The 17,547-nt window shown below is 46.8% G+C and overlaps 1 protein-coding gene across 1 annotated transcript in view; it reads right to left on the bottom strand.

Moving 5' to 3' along the window:
- Positions 1-17,547, bottom strand: part of PLB1 (phospholipase B1) — a 120,842-nt gene that overhangs the window by 45,069 nt on the left and 58,226 nt on the right. The window contains exons 20-30 of the mRNA XM_006910435.3: positions 16,969-17,042; positions 15,401-15,444; positions 12,526-12,634; positions 9,770-9,821; positions 9,347-9,427; positions 6,463-6,528; positions 6,042-6,142; positions 3,941-4,022; positions 1,250-1,354; positions 1,034-1,129; positions 717-788 (exon numbers count right to left, since the gene is read on the bottom strand). Of these exons, the coding sequence (XP_006910497.1) occupies positions 717-788; positions 1,034-1,129; positions 1,250-1,354; positions 3,941-4,022; positions 6,042-6,142; positions 6,463-6,528; positions 9,347-9,427; positions 9,770-9,821; positions 12,526-12,634; positions 15,401-15,444; positions 16,969-17,042 (882 nt within the window). The remainder of the gene's footprint in view (positions 1-716; positions 789-1,033; positions 1,130-1,249; positions 1,355-3,940; positions 4,023-6,041; positions 6,143-6,462; positions 6,529-9,346; positions 9,428-9,769; positions 9,822-12,525; positions 12,635-15,400; positions 15,445-16,968; positions 17,043-17,547) is intronic.

Here is a 17,547-nt window from a genome sequence, read left to right as displayed (position 1 = left end):
CCCTTGCCTCCCCATGCCCCTCCTACCCTACAGCAGCCTGGGCTCCTTCCTGCCCAGACGAAAAAAGTGAGGAGCTCTGAGGACCGGCCCCATGCAAGCCCCAGCTCAGTGGGCCCCCTCTGGGGCTGCAGAGGAATTCACAGAGGTGAAGGAGCAGCTGCAGAAGTCCAAGAATCTTTCAATTTTTGAGTGAACATGAGGGTCTTGATTTGCTTTGCCTCTCTGGTTATCGTCTGCTTTCCTAGCTCCAGCTTCCAAATGACCATCCCCATCCCCACCTCTGTCCTGGCAGATCTGATTCCAGGCTCCTCACTCTTCCCATGGAGGTGGTGGCTACGTGGAGACAGAGTGCCCTTCTGTCCCACCCTGACCTTGATGTTCTCCCTGCCCCTAGCCTTCAAAATGAAAGCTGGATGGTGCTGCCGTGTCTCTTTTTCCAGCAAGAAAGAGCTCTGTGCAGCCCACACTTGTGCTAGGGCTCGCTGTGACATGTGAGATGAAGGAGCACTCTAGGGTCTCCTGGAACTGTCATCCATCACAGTCCAACCAGACGGAGCATTGTGGATGGTTAACTGGAATGAGTGGGTAGGTGATCAAAGCTGGCAGTGAGGGTGGAACCCTGGTATGCAGTGAACTGGAAAACCCTAATGAGACTTTAAAAGGCTGGAAAAGATGTTTTAGATGGAGCCATTGCAAGGATGTGCTTCTCACTCTACCTCATTCGGACACGTGATATTGATCTCGCTTTCAAAATTATGCTGTGTTGTCTTCTGGCCAACAGGTTCCAGCTAAACCAAGAAGCAGAAAGATGGAGTGTGAGAAAGAGGTGGCAGGAATGATAAGAGGTGGTCAGGATGCAGGCCAGTTCTGGAGAAGGGAGGGAGGGACAAAGGAAATGGGATTTTTTTTTTATCGTCGCTGTGCCGGGACTCACAGCCTGAGTGACGGGCCTCTGAGGTCCGACAAAAGCGTTCCAGAGTCTTTTTCTTGTCAGAGGGAGAATAATCTTTCCTATCTCAGTCATCTTACTTACCATGTTGTTCCAGAGGGCGCTGGCAGCGTGGGCATGAGACTTGCTGCTGAAGTGGAAACAGTCAGGAGCGAAGAAAGAGCTGTCAGGCAACCCCTCCTGGTCACAGGGCAGACAGGAGGGACCATGTTATGAGACATCAGGTAATACAGATGACACTCAGAAATAGCTGGGCACTACCCGTGCCCCCCACTTAGCCATGATGCTTGCGTTCTTTACCGAGGTCTTTGGCATGTCCATTTTTTCAAAGAAAGGCTGCACGACCACTGTAAAATCTTCCCTTGTGTCATATTGCCCACTCTCAACCAGCTGGTGGGTCCTATCCTGCAGGAGGCAAAGGGGACATGGGTCAGGGGCGCTCTGCATCTGCTCGGTCTTTGCTCAATCTCTCGCTCTGCCATAGAATTAAACAGAGTCCGACCTTTGAGTGAAGTCAGTCTGCAGCAAAATCTCACCTGACCAGGAGCCAGCCAGTTACTTTTTAGATCGGCCTTTACCTCGACCCCTACCCCCACCCTCCGCTGCAATTGCATATATTTGACCTGGGCTGTGAAAAAAAGCGAAGGGAAGGAAAAATCCAAGTCCATCGGCTTGATCCCCTTTTTAAAGCTTCTGAACAAAGACTGGGGGTGGGGTTTGTATTTGATTAAATGACTTGTTTGGATAATCCTTACATTTATTTTATTTCTGTTCTACATTTGTTGAGAAAATCAAAGGTGAATCAACAATGACATTTAATGCCTACTTATATTGCTTGTGCATGGTGCGTGTGTGTGAGCACGTGTGTTCCTGTGCTCGCACACGCCTTTTGAGACTCTTGGATCTGTCTAGGAGGGTTAACGGAGCTCTTAGTCTCACAGCTTCCACTTGAGCTCAGTTCTGGGATAACCGATTACCCTGGTTTGGGTACCCATTTATGTCAGATTCTGCTCTCTCCCTGCTTGCTAGGTTCCACCATTTGGGGCCAAAACTCTGGCTGGAGAGGGAAGTCAGGCTTGCATACCTGGGAACTGGCGTGGTCACTTCAGAAGACAATGAACTTTCCTTTCCCAGGGTGGGCCAGAAAGAGCCTCTGTTCTGGGGAAGCCTTACCTCTGACCTCCTGAGGGAGTCTCCTCATTACAGGCAGAGTCTTGAGCAAGGCAGAGAAGGTGAAACAGCACTAACTAGCTGAGTGACTCTCAGCAAGATGCTTTCTCTCTCTGGACCTCTATTTCCTCATCTGTAAACGGAGGATGTTGGGCAAGGCCCAGACCATCCCTTAAATCCTTTTCAATGCTCCTGGTTACTCTGTGGATCAGCCACAGTGGCATCATGCACCTCTTGAGAAATGAAAGAAATAGTGTCTAGAATGCCTGGCACCCGGTGGTACTAATAGCCATGGCCCTCTCCAGGGAGAGTGCTGGGAACCATAGCTTTTGCAGGAAGTAGGGGTGAGGATTCTGAGAGAGGGCATGATGGCCTCGGGTGGCTGAGCTAGGAGCTTCTCCAGGATGCTAATTAGGGTCTCAGGATTAGACCTGGGAACAGCTGGCCAATCTAGAAAGGTCAGTGAAGGCAATTTTGATGGCTAGTCCTCCTTTATGTCTACCCAGCATCTGAACCCACTCCTTGTGTTTGAAAAACTCTACTGTATGAAAAACAGTCTGCTTCTCACTGTAGAAGGTGAGAAAGGCAAATGCCGGCTTTCCCAATGCCCCTCACACCTAGGGCATGAGCATGTGCCCAAAGGTCCCCAATCAATGCTCCCGCCTCAGGCTTGGGGTTGGGAGCTGGTGATAGAAAGATGGAGGGACAGCACAGACTCCCTTCTGCTGAGGGTGGCAGCTCATCCAGTTCCTAGAAGCAGCAGGAACAGTGGTGTCCATGGTGTCTTCGCTGGACTAGTTCTTTGTCCTGATTTCGATTCTTATGGCTTGGCTCTTAAAATTCCATGACTCCAGTGGCTTGGCCTCTGACCCTAGCTTTCTAGCTCTTCCAGGTATTCTACTGAAATAATAAATCTGCTTAAACAGAATTCCTAAGCTTTTGTTCCTTGCACCTAAGAACCCCACCCGGAACAGGTTTGCTCTCGTGGCCATAACCTTGCTGACTTCCCTCTCCTGGTACAGGCCCTGGGGACACAGGCACCTGCTCGTGGCAGAAGGAAATGCAATTGGGGAGTCACCTGGAGGGCTGAGTGGCAGCATTGGAGCGTGATAAATAGAGGTTCATTCTCCTGAGTCCTGATATCCCTGACGGGTATGGCTGTCCCCAAAAGAGTCTGCAGGGAAGTGTTTTGTTCCAAGGAGCCCTTGGTCTTAAAGGATGACTCCACCCGGAGCTGTTTGCAGCCCACTCTAGAAGGGCTGGAAGGCTACCATTGTCCTCTCGAGTGACTGGATATTTGGGGGAAACTCAAGATAGAGTCAAGGGAGTCAGCTGTTCTGGTCAAAGATCTGATGGAGAAAAGCCTAAAACAAACGACCCACAGGGTGTTTGGAGAGCACATGCTGACTTTCTTTCTCCCCCCCTGCTCCCCAATAACACCTGGTCCCTGGGGGGGCAGGGCAGAGGGAATGCCTGTTGTCTCATGGAATCCTCCAGACCCCCCTGGGTGGAGAGTTTCCCACCTGGGAGGTGGAAGCTCATGCACATGCCCAGGGACAACTGGAAATATCTGTTTTTGTATACGGCCAGGAACTGAGACTTGGTGAAGTGCGTTCAGGGACTTGGCTCTACAGCTTGATTCAAATAAATGGAATCGTAGTCCCTGCTGCCTTGCAGAGTGTTTTTAAATCTGCAAACTGGTCAGTGGTAACCTCACACCCAGTCAAGGTCAAAACAACATACGCATGTGCTCATTTTCCACCCAGAGAAACCAAACCTCACAGCAGGACTTGTGCAGCTCAGAACCCTTTCGCAGCTCACCTGATAGTTCTTATTCAATTCAACGAGGGAGGCAAGTTCTGTTGAGCTGTCATTAAACTTCAGGACACAGGGGCACAAATCCCTGCAGTCCAAACAGAAGAAATCACTGTCTGAGTGCATGACACAGAAATACATTTAACTTGGAGGTATCAGGAGTCTGTGCTAATGGGGGCCCTGGCTGGCTAACCTGTTAAGTGTACCAGATGAAGCTGAAGATTTCCCAGACCTGGATTTGCTCATGAAAATGAAATCATTACTTCTAACATCTGCAGGAGTGATTTTTAGGGAGCTGAGTGACCTTATGACTATTTGAGGATGGCGCAGTACAGATAAGGCACACCTCCTTTTCAAAATAGTTAAAACAATGATAATAATAATGGCTAACACATACTGAACACTTACTGTGCCAGGAGTTTTATGGGTTTTAACCTGTTTAATCCTCCTTAGCTATTCTAGAAGTTATGTTACCATTATCCCCATTTTATAGATGAGAACATTGAGGCTCAGTGCGTTTAATTACTTTCTCAAGGTCACGTGGATGCTAAGTGTAGGAACCAGGACTTGAACTCAAGTCCATCTGGTTTGAACCTGAGCTCTTAAACCCTAGTTAAATTGCTTCTGTCTAGACATAGCTCTGGTCTGGCTGGCACCATCTTGCAAATCTGGGCTTTAGGACCAGGGGGACTAGGTGATTACAGTGGGGATTGGCTCAGTGTAGACTCAGCACCACCAAGGAAAGCACCACCACTGAGACAGAACAGTGGAGGGGCAGGGAGAGCAGAGCACCGGAGGGGCAGCCGGACCCGAGCCTGTCGAACCCAGAGTCAGTGACCTGGCCGTTTTAGATCTGAGAACGGACATGGCAAATGCCTACTCTGAACTTTTAGATTTAATTGTTTACAAACCCGGCATTGATCAGTAACAAGAGACTTTTGGTGAGCTGCTCTGAAATGGAATGAATACACTAAACCCCATGTGGCCCAGTGACTGGAGAAAGTGGGAGCCAGGGAATGAGTCAGCAGCTGAAAATAGCATGCCTGACACCAGCTGCATTAAAAGGCATGTGTCATCCAGCCATCCTCCTGCTCACAGCATCCTCAGACCTCCTGAAGGGACCTATGCAGTCGGGGCCCCCAGGTGAGATTTGGCATGGATCTTCAAGGGAGCAGCTAAGATATGTCTTAATTTCCAGGAGCAAATCTGGCCCTTGTGAATTATTCAGCAAATAGCTGCTGTGCCCCTATGCTGTGTTCGCAGTGACTCAGACACAGAGTTCAGGACTATGAGGGAGAGGCTCATGAATAATTAGCATGTAATGTGTTAAGGATTGTGGTGTGTGTGGGGTGGGGGAGTGTCTGGTACAGAGCTGGCAGGGGGTGGGGGGAATGGGCACAGCCATCATGACATCAGCCAATGGTCCAGAGGAGGCCTTGTAGGAAGCAATGCTGTGAGAAATGTTCATGTTTGGGTTAGAAGGACATGTCATTTATGAGGGGCACGGAGACGTAATACTAGAGAGGGAGCCACCTTTGTTTGGCTTTGGAGACTGGGGATGAAGAAGGCCTCTTGGGGGTCTTCCGGGACTGAGGGTCTCTGTTCTCTGAGGAAGACACTGTCCTCTAGACTCTACTGATCTAATTTGGCCACCTTCTCCTCTAGCAAGTGACAATAGCCCTACATTTGTGAATGACCAGCCTGGAGCCCCTACACCAAGCAGAGGCTCCCTCTGTTTTGGAAATGTGCCCCTTGCGGGGGGCAGGGTAGCTCTGAACACACTCAAAAATGGGCCAGGGGCCAGTGAGCCTTGTCCACACGGGCCCACTCCATCCCCATGGTTGACTCTCCCCTCTGGGGGACTGAAGGGTGTCCTGAGCTGACATGACAACAGAAGCATGGCCAGGCGGTATATGCATACGCCAAAGGTGGCTGAGGCCCATCCTGAGGTCACAAAAGTCTCCTTCTCTAGGCCTTGTCAGGTTAGAGAACGGGATGGTCTCAGTACTCCTCGCACTTCTGCCCGTGGGTTTTCTAACTAATCACAGCCACTTTCTGCCAAGGGCCCCGCGACCCCTTCGGGAACGGGGAGAAGCTTCTGTCCTACCTGAGGATCAGCCTTGGACAGCTGACTTTCTCCTCATGGTACAGCTCCCTTAGGTTGATGATCTGCAGTATATTCACCAGGTTGACAAATGCCCGAGGAACCTGAGCAAAGGCAGGATCGGTTCCTGACAGGGTTGGTGCTAGGCAGCCCCTCTCACCAGGTGGCAGGTCTACTGCCTCCCATCCGGCCTCACCCACTCCCTTCACCCCTGCCACTCCACTTCCTTCTGCTCCCCGTCGGCACCTCTGTGTTCAGGCTGCTGGGACCAGGACTGATGGCACGAGTCAGTGCTGGTCTCCAGCTAAAGGGGACCTGGCAGGGAGGTCTCAGCTAGAAGCCAGAGCTACCTCCAAGCTGTCTGAGGCCAAGGAGGAGGGCTGTGGTTGAGCTGCTCAGAGGCCGTGTGACCCAGCCTGCGTACCTCAGCATGGAGGATGTCCAGAGCCTTCCCAATGTTGGCCGTGAAGTTCTGGGGAGAATAGTGAGCCTGCAGGAAGAAGAAAATGTCTAACACCATCCATTACCCTCTCTCTCTCAGCAGACCAAGGTGGCTTCCTCTCTTGGGTCCCTTCCTTCCTGTGTTTCAGCCAGAATGGGCAACACTGAAACATAGGTTTGCCTTGGGGGCCCCAGCCTCCATACCAACCCCATGGTCTTCAGGCTTGTCATGGCTGTGACCCCTTTCTTCTGCATGGGAAACCCCTTCTTCTGCATGGAGCTAAAGAAAGCTCTGGATCCACTTCCTATCATCTAGGTGCAGGGCCCCAGCTATAGCATCTAGCATCTCTGGGCCCCTCTAAAATGGGGTGTTGGAGCAGAGGACCTCGAAGATCTCCTGCAGCTTGAACATCCTCTGGTCCTATGGCTTGATTGCTTCCGCTGAGAGACTCAAGGGGCTGGGGACCTTGCTCAGTCGAATCACTTAAGGAATAACAGAGGGGAAGAGGAAGGGTCCTGTGAACCCCTTCCCCCAAGCGTAAACACATTTTAATGGTTCTTTCTCTTGATTTTGATGTTTGTGGTTCTTCAACTTGTTTAAAGCAATGGAACCCTTTCTCTGAATGAAATCGAACCAAGAGCCCTGCCCTACCAACCAGACTGAAGCTGGGGGAAGTGGGAGAGGGCCCGTGATCCCCCTCCTCACCCGCCCAGCAGCCACAGGACTCCGCTGTGAGCCCTTCACATCGCAGCTTAAAACCCCCAGGCCCTGGTGACTCTGATGCAAGGAAAGACGGCTCTGAGGGGTCTGGGGGGCTGGGTCACCTCCCAGGGCAGGTGCTCACAGACCACAGCAGGACTCGCCACTTCCTAAACTTTGCTCTTCTGGTCTCCTTCCTGCCTGACAAACATCCTCAACTTCAAGTCCCAGGTGGAAAGCCTCTTACTTTGTGTTAACCTCTGACACTAACCCCCATCCCTGCCAATTCCCGTGGCGATTCGGACTTCAGCACTAGAACCATATTGTGATGTTTTTCTCATCGGGTTACGGTGTCTCCCTGCCCTGACAGAGTGAGTTCCTTGAGAATAGAGCCTGTGTTTCACTTCTCTGCTTAGCTCCTAGTCCACCGCCTGGCAGAGGAAGCACGCCCAACAAATGAAACTGGAAATAAAAATTCTGTTTATCAGAAAACATAGTAAACAAACCTAAGTAGAAGACAACAAATAGGCAACATATTTGACAATGGGTTGGTATACCTAATATAAGGGCTTTTTACAAATCGATAATAAAAAGATAAATACCTTAACAGAAAATGGCCAATAATATAGAATTTATCAAAAGGAGAAGTCCAAATGAGCATTAAACAAGAGAAATAAAAGTTTGTTCCTACCTAGTAAGTAAATAAGTGCGAAATTCGAAAACAAGATACAATGTTTTCATTTAGCAGCTATTAAATAACATACATTGCCACTTGAAATGTGGGCGAATAGGCGTAATTGGCACAAACATTCTGGGAGCAATTTGGCAATACGTATCCAAAGCATTAAAAATGTGTGGCATCACCAGAAAGTAAGATGGATGGATATGTGTTAAATTAATATAGCACAGTGTTAACAATGGTAGAATCTCGGTAGTGGGTAGATGGGCATTTACTATACAAGTCTTTCAGTTTCTTAGTATGTTTGGAAATTTTCATGATAAAACGTTGGGAAAGTATATATATCTTTTTGCTTAAAAAGCTTACTACTTAGACTATATACCAGGAAGCAATTATGGATGTACATAGAGATGGATGTTTATCTTGGTGTTCTTTATAAGAGGCATAATTAGAAGTAATATAATCTAAGTGCCAAATAATTGAGAATGGTTAAGTCAATTACAGACAATCTATATTATGGGTTACTACGCAGTCATTAAGAATTATTTTATGGGATAACAAATATTGACATAGGAAGATCTTCTCAATATGTTGCTATTAAAAAAAAGTAGGTTACCAAACAATATTTTCAGGATGACATCATTTTGAGAAAATAATAGAGCAATTTCTCCATAGTCACAGAAGATGCTAGAGACATTTATCAAAATGTTAATAGTGGCATTTCTGGATGTTGTAATTACGTTATAGAGAATATTTTTTGTCTCTGTACTTTGATACGTTTCCTATGTGCATTGCTTATACAAAACAAAGGAAAACAGAACAAAAAAACCAACCCATTGTTGTTAAAGTCAGCTGACTTGAATGTAGAAGAGGTACAGTCATGACCAGCACAGGAAGAGGTCACAGGGAGGTAGATTTGGGCTTAACACAAAATAGCACAAAACAATTTGCACCTACTCGTAATACTAATTAGGGCTACCTTGCAAATTAAGAGCTGCCCATCCCTGGAAATGTCCAACCACTGGATTCTATGGAAGGCATCCCTGCTGTGGGTGGGAGACCGGTCGGTATGGCTATGGGTTTCTTCCACCTCAGAGAATCTGGGATTCCAGGAAGAAGCACCGCACCCACAGGGCAGTAGCCTGGCTCTTGGGTTTCCCATCTGAACTTTGCCTAGATGCCTGCATTAGGAAGTCAACTTTCCTGTACAAGTAACAGCATAAAGGTGGAGATGGTGAGCCAGTTCAATACTGGAGAAAGGAGCTGACTTATGGTATGATCACCTTGGTAGGAAACCTAATCAGGATGAATCTCATAATTGGTCCCGTTTGTCCTGTTGCATCTCTCCCTGGATGTGAATGCCCTCCTCTCCATCTCAGGGTTAATCCCGGGCTGGATCCACACCCGACCACAGGCCCCCCGGCCCAGGGGCCTGGGGTGGCAATCCTTCCCTGGTGGGAGCTTTGAGTTAAGGGCCTGGACACCTACCGGATCATTGCAGAAATTACAGAGATCGTTGTTTCCTATAAACAGGGTTATTAGCTTCCAATCTTCTTGAAAATCTATCCTCTGAAATGAATAGGAAAAAACAAGTAAATAAATATCTTACCCCAGAGTTAAGGAAAATACAAAGTGTTGAACACTGGCAGAGATGGGTCCTCACACACCACAGGGTTGGGGGGATAGCAACATTTTCTGTTCTTTGGTTCTGGGGTCCTGCAGTCATAGGTCACACAGGCCTAAGTGCTAAGTCATTTGTTGTTTTATTTTTTTTTAAAGGTAGACTCTGAACTTCTGGGTGGCCCTGTGCTCTCCCCAAAGCTGGGCCTCTCTGTCTCCATGGATTTCTCCTGCCCACTCCCTGTTTCAGGGAGTCCTACCTCAAATCTGGGGAACCTTCCCCAGACTTACCGTGTCATTCTTCATTAGGTCCACCAGCCTCCTGGCCTGAACAGATAAACCTCTGTAGGCAGATACAAGAAGAGTCGTGTGAGGAGCAGGGACTATGAAGCTGAGGCTGGCAGGAGACTTAGCAGAGAGAATAGGAATCAAATACATGGAATCTAGTACATGGCAGGCAAATTGGACTAAGGCCATGCTCCTGCCACAGAGCTTCTTTCCCATTCGGTCTCGGCTGGGGCTGGGGTGGGGGTGGTAAGCAATGTCTATGCTTTGGGAAGGGCAGAGCACTCCACATTGGAGGACACTGTTTGTGGAATTGTTCTGACTGGCACATTTTTTAATGCTTTTCTTTCCCTTCCATGCCAGACTCATTTGGGGCAAACAGAAGGCTGCCTGTGAGTATGTCACGTCATGCAAGACCTGGCAGGAGCCCCTTTCTGCAGGTGCCATGACCTTAGCCTCAAGGAGCCCTCACCCTCGGGGTGACAGGGTTGAGTCAGACACACCTGGCTTTGACATTTAGTTACGGCTTGCTAACTGTGAGAATGTAACTTAAGTTTCCAGTCCAAAAAGACTGCAAACATGGAGATAAACCCTCCGTCTCAGAGAGTCATCGGGAGCAGTAAATGACATGGGCAAAGCAGCCCTAAGGAATAAGAGCCAGACAGCATGGGTGTGAATCCCGATGCCATCAATGACCAGCTCAGAGACCTTGGCAAAGTGCTTGACCTTGCAAAACCTCAGATTTTTCCCTCTGTAACATGAGGATGGTAAGCGTATCTTCTTCATAGAGCTGTTGGGTAGATTAAATAAGGTGTCCATAAAGAACTTAGAATTGCACACTGTAGGCATCCATATTATAAATAACCCATCAAATTATTTCTGCTATCATCACAATCACCATCATTGTCATCATCAATTAAACCCCGGGCACAGTGCCTAGCAGGAAACATGAGCTGTCATCATCCTTTTCCTCTCATAACTATTAGCCCAACCGGCCTGTTCTTGGTCACAGTATTCTACGTATCAGTTAACCTGGGTGGACGTTCTGGGTAAACCATGTAACCTGTGTGTGCCTCGGATTCCTCATCTGTAAATCTAAAGCTACCAGGGCAGCTGCTCTTTCTATGGACCAGAGTTTTAGGATGATTACTTGACCTGAGCCTCAGTATCATCCTTAAGAAAGCATAGGTATGTGACCTCCTGTTGTGTCCATCGCAAGGAATAACAGACATGAAAGTGCTTTGTTACTTGTACACTGCCGTTTATGCTTGAGGGTTTATCATCAGACCTGGGATAAGGCCTGCAGGGCACATGTGGTCAGATTGATGCATCTGTTCAGGCCGCTTTGCCTCTTTTTGCTACAGTTTCTCCATCGGTGACATGGGAATAATAATTCTAAAGCTTCCTTACAACTCAGGATGTGCTTGGACAAATGGATGCCTTGCACAAAAGAGTCCCAAGGCCTTGGGGGAAAGCCGGGAAGAAATCCAGGGCTATATGAATCACATTCTGTTTTGGTTACTTTTACCTTCTTGACTAAGGTTTCATTCTTTGATGGCTTTCTGATCTAGTCATGCTTAGAACCAGCTCTCCTCTTATACCCCCAGCTGACATACGCTCGGAAAAAAGCAAAATTATGGTAATCTTAAAGTAAGCTCAAAATTTAAGTGGTAAAACGATAGCCTTTCATCCCTGCCCCTACCAAAAGGAAAATAAAGCCACAGAATTCACTCTAAAACCTATTAGGTTTTATGTGATCTCTGCTTTGGAAAACTTGTCACCTTTCCTGTCAGAAATGCATGAAAGTTACTAGGGCAGCTCATAAATTCAGGATGGTGTTGAGAAACGGGAGAATGATGTCAGGAATCTAGGAGCCAAAACCCAGAATCCCAAGGTAAAATAAGGTTTGTGATAATTCCGGAAAAACAAGATTAAGAACCAGATAGGATTTATTTTTCCTAAATTGGGATAGTGTTCACTTATTCTCTGACCGAGCAGCAAACTCAAAAGGCACTCAAGGCTCTGGGACCTAAGAGAGAAACAGAGCTGTGGGACCCAGGAAAGCCGACCTGCTCTCAGGAACCTGCATTTGGTGCCCGTGGACCATGACGTAGTGGTTCCTTTGTTCATTAACTGGTTTCCCTGGTGGGCTCTGCTGCATTGCTGCTGGGACCACCATTCTGACCAAAATTTGTGTGCTATTTGTAGCTCACCAGAACTTCTGCATTCACCATGGCATTGAGCCTCACAACTGCCCCTGGGAGGGTTCACAGCCAGCCCATCTCTTAGAGGCTAAGGCTTAGGGAGGCCAGGGCTCAGACTAGGGGACCGATGACCCAGGAAGGACACAAAGTGTAGAGCCTGAAAAAACTTCCGAAAAGCATGTCTGAGGAAAGGAGGGAGAGGAGGACAGGAAAGATAGAGCTGAACAGAGCACCACAAGCTGAGACTCAGAGTAAGCCCTCTCATGGCCACCGTCGTACGTGGACATCAGATTTATAGACCAGAAAAAGGAATTTGCTCAAAGCATCAGAGTCAACTGTTACTAGTTCTTGGGGTAGAGTTGGGGGTGAGCAAGCAGCTTTGTGTGTTCTACAGCAATGGACACCCCCAAGAGAGCCACCTGGTCTAATCTTTGACCCTCAGATCCCTCCCCTAGACCAAGCCCCCCAGCCTTCAGCCATATGTCCCAGGCTAGGCCACACCCCCAAGCAGGTCCCCCGAGGACCTATGCTGTTCATTCCCAAAGCTCCCCTGCTCACGCAGCTTGGGCTCCCGACACGGCCTGGTTTAGGAAGGCTCCGGGACTATCTTCTGTCCCAGTGCCGACAGCGTAGCCCCTTAGGGAAGGGTTGAATTCCCGGAGGATGTCTGGAAACACACAGAAGAGATGTGCTTAGTAACTACCCCAGAGCAATCTTCGAATTCCTTTAATAAGCACCAGTAAGTGTTCAGGACCAAGCAAAGCCCCTGCCCACAGCCTTTCCCCTTATTATTCACTCAGCATGGAAAGAAAATGTCCAGCAGGCAGAGGTCTAACCACCTGGGAGGCCTGTCCGGGTTCTTAATGAATTATTGTGGAATAAATGTGAGCTTGGGTAGGTGCTTCTCTCATGCATTTTCTTTTTCTAAATATATAATAGCTTACTGAGATAATTCACAGACCATAAAATTCACCAATTTGAAGTATACTGTTCAATAGTTTTAGTATATTCATTCAGTTGTGCATCTATCACTACTACTAACCTTAGGATGTTTTTATCGCCCCAAAAAGAAACCCTGAATCAGTCACTTCTCATTCCCTCAACCCCATTAATCTATTTTTCCTCTACATAAATTTACTTATTCTGGACATTTAAGTGGAATCATACAATGTAATATGTTTTTTGTGGCTGGCTTCTTTCACGTAACATTATGTTTTCAACATTCACCCATGCTATAGCATGTATCAGTGCTTCGTTCCTTTTTATTGCCAAATAAGGTCCCATTTTATTTACCCGTTCATCAGTTGAAGGACACCTGGATTATTCCCACATTTTTGGCTATTATGAATAATGCAGCTATGAACATTTATGTACAAGTTTTGTGTGATTTTCCTTGGATATATTCCTAGGAGTAGAATTGCTGGATCATTTGTTTAACCTGTGAGGAACCTATAAACTTTTTTTCCAAAGCGGCTGTACCATTTTATGTTTCCATCAATAGCGTATGAAGGTTTCAATTTCTGCACATCTTCCCCACTACTTATTATCTGTCATCTTTTTATCATATCCATTCCAGCGGATGTAAAATGGCATCTCATTGTGGTTTGATTTGCATCCACAGTTATTGATTCTGAGTATCTTTTCATGTGCTTATTGGCCCTTTGTATATCTTCTTTGCAGAAATGTCAATTCAAATCCTTTGCCCATTATTTTTTTATTGTGGTAAAATACAAATAACAAAATTTACCATCTTAGCCATTTTTAATTGTACAGTTCATTGGTATTAAATACATTTATAAAGTTGCATTTGCCCATTTTTAATTGGGTTGTCTTTTTATCGTCAAGTTATGAGTTCTTATATTTTCTAGATACGAGTTGCTTATTACATGCATAATTTGCAAACATTTCCTCCTATTCATTGGGTTGTCTTTTTACTTTCTTTGGGTTGTCTTTTTACTTTAAAGCACAAAAGTGTTTAATTTTGTCAATTGTGCTTTTGGTGTCATATCTAAAAGGCTTTGTTTAACCCAGGGTCATGAAGATTTCCTCCTCCACTTTCTTCTAAGAGTTAGTTCTAGCTCTTAAATCTAGGTCTATGTTCCATTTTGAGTTAATTTTTGTGTCTGGTATGCAGCACGGGGTCCAACTTCACTTTTTGCAGGTAACTATCCAGTTGTGCCAGGACCGCATATTGAAAAGACTATTCCTTCACCATTGAATGGTCTTCGCGCAGGCTAAGTGTGTCAGGAGAGTCCACCTGAAGGGTGACACTGTCTCAATCCTTTGTAAACCAATTTAGTGAACTATCTTGAGCCTGTTGATTTCCGATTATGTTATCTAGGATAATAGCATGGGAATCAGAGAGCTCAACAGGCTGCTCCAAATGCCGGGCCAGCTCACAGCCAGCCAGTCACATTCACAAAAACAACTCAAACCATCTCCTAGCAATAGGAAGCTTATTTACAGCTCTTGTGTGTAGACCTAGAAATAAAGAAGACAGGGAGTACTTGTGTCCCAGAACTGTACCTACTTAAATTCAACAGGATTTGCGAATAACAAAACCAGATGATAAATGTAAAAGCCAATTAGCTCTGCCTCTGTGGAGATTAAGCCATCCCTATCATCAAAGTCTTAGTGATTCAAAGCTCCAGTAATTCCTTAGCTTCTAAAGATATGTTACAAAGGAATTATTACAAGAAAAGTAAATGAGAATGGGACCAACGAAATTCCTCCTAGGCAAAATTATTTGCTGGAAGATTTTAAGGAAAAAGAATTCAATTTATTACATGTATACTTTAAGAGCAAGCACTGTGATGTGTATATGCTAAGGAGAAAAAAAGATGAATGTAGTCATTCTTTGAAAGATCATTCCAAGCAGATTGTTGGTGAAATAATTTTTTAAAAACTTCGGTCCCCAAATATGGCTGTGTTTGCACAGCCCGAACGAAGTAACTTCATCTCTTACTGCTCCAATAACAGCATTTCCTAAAGTGATACACAGGAGTTCAACGTCTTTGCACGCAGCTGCGTCTAAGGCAGCCCAAGCTGAGATCAGTGACTCCCAGAAAGGTGCTCTCTGCTCAGAATGACAGGTAAAGCAGAGATGGGTTTCCTTTCCTTCTTTCTTGAATCATTTCTTACTAATGACTTGAACTAAGATCTGGCCTGAGATCTCTTTTCCTCTCTTACTCTCTTCCTTCCTTGGACAAATACAATTTCTTAAAACAAAAAACGAAAAACCTCTCAGGCCGCAGTCACTCAAGGAGCAGAGCAGGTAGATCACCACCTTGGGGAAGCAGTGCCCCCTACAGAACGCAGCTGTCTCCTGCCGCCCGGTTCCCTGCTAAGCCCGCGGCCGCCGCCAGAGGGAGCTGCAGAAACACGCAAGGTGGCCCCCAGCCCACCACAAACCCCGGAGGGACCGCGTACTCACTGGCCAGGGTGATGACGCTGCTGAGGTTGTGATCTCCGCCACCGCTGTGTTGTGGGAAGAAAAAAGAAAATGAAGACTGAAAATGCCAGCGACACCGAAACACCTCGCAATAGCAAAACAAACCTTTCTCCTTCTGAGAAAAACCCTGAGGGCTTGGAGCCTGCCCTGTTTCAGTAAAAAAAAAAAAAAAAAAGCGAGGGGGAAAAAACTCCCCCTGAAAAACAAACCAGAATACAGCAACTCCTCTCCCCCCACAGACTGGACCATCCGAACAAGGAATTGATTTAAACGGTCGTGGTTTTTAACTTTGATTTTGACTTTGTTGGTTTTTCACTTAGAGCGCTGACACTCATCTCCCAAAGGGAAAGTGACCCCTCCTTGCATGCGGAGCCCAGCCTCGCCCCGCTAGCCACTGAAACTGCGCCTTGCTATTATTACTGGAAACGGTAAAAAGGTTTGTCCTCATTGTTCTCTTCTGGTTTGGCTTTGGGAAAACCCGTTTTAAAGGGTGTCTTCGAGAGAGGGAGAGCAACCATGTTCCAAGCCGCTTCTAAAATTCCAAGGAAATCAAAGTTGGATGGGTTTCTAGGCATGCAAACACGCAGCATTCCATAGTTTATTGGACTCCTTGCTTTTCCATATTTCCTTCTTCTTTGCCAAGTATGTCTGGGAACGTTTAAAAGGTTCTCAAAGCGTTTGGGGTTTAATTCTGCTCAGCAGATGCCGAGGATTCCACACTCAGGTGTAAGTCGATGCTAGAGAAGCCAGATTCCAGGCTGAGGAAACAGCAAACCTGCCCTCTCGTGTTTGGCACAAGCCAGTCTTTCAAAGCATGGAGGTCAAGTCCTGCTCACTGCAGCTTATGGCAGCCTGGATTACAGCCAGGGTAGGAACAAGCCTGCAGGAAGCAATACACCGTGGGGGAACACACCAGATTAGGCATCAGGAACCACCTACTCTACTTCTTGCTCTTTTACCACCTGGCTGTGTGACCTTGGACAGGTTACTTATCCTCTCTGAGCTTACTTCCTCATCTGTATATAAAATGAAGGTCCTTTAATAATGATGCCAGTTACCATTTCTACTTACTTTGTGTCAGGCACTGTGCCGGGTGCTTAAATTCTCTCTAATCCTCATGACAGTGCTCAGACAAAACTATCTTTGCATCAAAGATGAGGAGACAAGCTCAGTGAGGTTAAGTAACTTGCCCAAGGTTGCACAGAGCTGGACAGCCAAGGTTCAGACTCAATTCTGGTTCCAAAGGCCACTGCCGCCTTTTGAGATTATTCCTCAGAGGTAGAAATGGAAACTAGAGAAACTTTTCCAAACCAAATGTTTTTGCAGTTTCTCCCTCAAACTCCTCCTTCTCACGTCCCAGCTCCTGTTTGGGGAAATGTAGTGGTTTGAGGAGGCTGATAAATACCTTCCTTGAATTAAACCTAGACGTTTCTCCTGAAAAGCACTAGGTAGCTCAACCCTCTGCTCGAGGGATGGTTTTCTATGATGCCCAGCGGTCTTCCCTGCCCTACCATGAGGGGTCTTTAGAACCTTGCCACTCCCTCACTCACCTCCAGGACAGTCCTCGATACTGAGTCAAGACGTCCGCGATGTCCCCAGGCTTGGACCCGGCCCCATTACCTGCCTGAGAGGTAACAACAAGGGGGACAGTTTCTCTGTCTGCCCTACAGGAGGCACGTGTCGTGTCCGGGCCAGGAACGCCTGGGCACTCTGAGAACCCAGAGTCCACATATTGCCCCGTTTGGATGTGTGTAGCCTGAGATGAGTGACACCTCCCGGGGAATCCTGGCCTGTCCACAGCTGGACCCCACCCTGAGAGACCCTGCCAGGGGACACTAGGCTGGCAAAAGCGATCTGAAAACAAGACTATAGTGTCCATTTTCCAAAAGGACATATTTCAGAGTCTGTTTTCTTCATTTTCTTCAAAACAGTTGTGAAATCTGTCATCAAAGGAAGCATATCATAATCCTTTTATATCAATATATCTCACATGTACATTTTAAAGAATTAATCAAATGAAAGTGCCATGTACCCACCCCTCAGCTGAAGAAAGAGCAGGGTCTTTTAAAACCACAATCTGGGCCCACTCTACAGATGCACGTCCCTTGCCTAAAGCATGTTATTTCTGA

This window comes from Pteropus alecto, unplaced genomic scaffold, assembly GCF_000325575.1.
Source record: "Pteropus alecto unplaced genomic scaffold, ASM32557v1 scaffold61, whole genome shotgun sequence".
Taxonomy (NCBI): Eukaryota; Metazoa; Chordata; class Mammalia; order Chiroptera; family Pteropodidae; genus Pteropus; species Pteropus alecto.
Note: the sequence above shows the minus strand (reverse complement) of the source record. Positions and strands in the feature narration are given on the sequence as shown.